The 922-nt window shown below is 42.1% G+C and overlaps 1 protein-coding gene across 1 annotated transcript in view; it reads left to right on the top strand.

Moving 5' to 3' along the window:
* The window catches only part of LOC306775553 (disintegrin and metalloproteinase domain-containing protein 8-like), a gene marked incomplete at both ends in the record, with an annotated part of 2,412 nt that extends 1,490 nt beyond the window's left edge, over positions 1-922 (top strand). The window contains 2 exons of the mRNA XM_079266005.1: positions 53-121; positions 749-922. Of these exons, the coding sequence (XP_079122131.1) occupies positions 53-121; positions 749-922 (243 nt within the window). The remainder of the gene's footprint in view (positions 1-52; positions 122-748) is intronic.

Genomic DNA, 922 nt, shown 5'->3' with positions numbered 1-922 from the left:
ATCTGACATGTTGTTGGTTGTATGACTAATTCAAACAATACTTTCTTTTTAGTATAAGAAGTTTGGCAGTAAGAAGACGATAGAGGCCAGAGCGCTTGAAATAGCAAACCACGTGGACAAGGTATGTTTGTTTCTCTGTTGTTTATCAGGTAAAACGATTCAACCTTGTGATGTGAAAAAAAAAGCACTGATCTTAGAGCAAAATAATCTGGGACAATAAAATAAGGGCATTCTAAAGTTCAAATGAGTTTCGAAGCGTAATGTTTTGTAATTTTATGCAAATTTCCCTTCTGGACTAATAAAGTATTCCATTTGTTTTCACCAGTAATTTAGTGTATTTTCTTTGGCGGCAGATACGACTTTTAACAAGGCAGCACAGCCACGTGTCGGGCACTTCATCAGACATCATTTTCACTGTGGATTAAATACAAGAAATCTGTCCTGATACTATCTGTTCTTTACTGACTGGAATATGACCAATCAAAGCAAGGACAAGTTCTCTCACTGTGAAAATCTAATCTTCCCACCTAAGCTGTTATGTTTCACACATATCTCCCGATCCTCTTTGCACACTCTGAAAGAGAAGAGTCCAGCATGAATGCATCATCAGACTGCACTAGGCCCAGTGGTTTCCTGTGACAGCATTATCAATGATTGGTTCTGTGATTTATAGCATTACTTGACAGTTCATTCAGTTTTGGGTTCATTTCCACTCTCCAGTGTGTGCTTGCATGCTGCTCTGTTTCAGCTGTATCGCCCCGTGGGTGTTCGCGTGATGCTGGTCGGTCTGGATATCTGGTCGTACAAAGATCAGGTGGAGGTCAGCACTAACCCTGAGCTCACCCTCAGTCGCTTCCTCGAGTGGCGTCAGCGGAGCCTGCTGCCGAGGACCAAACACGACAACGCACAGTTCATCACGTAA

Source organism: Melanostigma gelatinosum, assembly GCF_949748355.1.
Source record: "Melanostigma gelatinosum genome assembly, chromosome: 3".
NCBI lineage: Eukaryota > Metazoa > Chordata > Actinopteri > Perciformes > Zoarcidae > Melanostigma > Melanostigma gelatinosum.
This window is presented reverse-complemented; position numbering and strand designations above follow the sequence as displayed.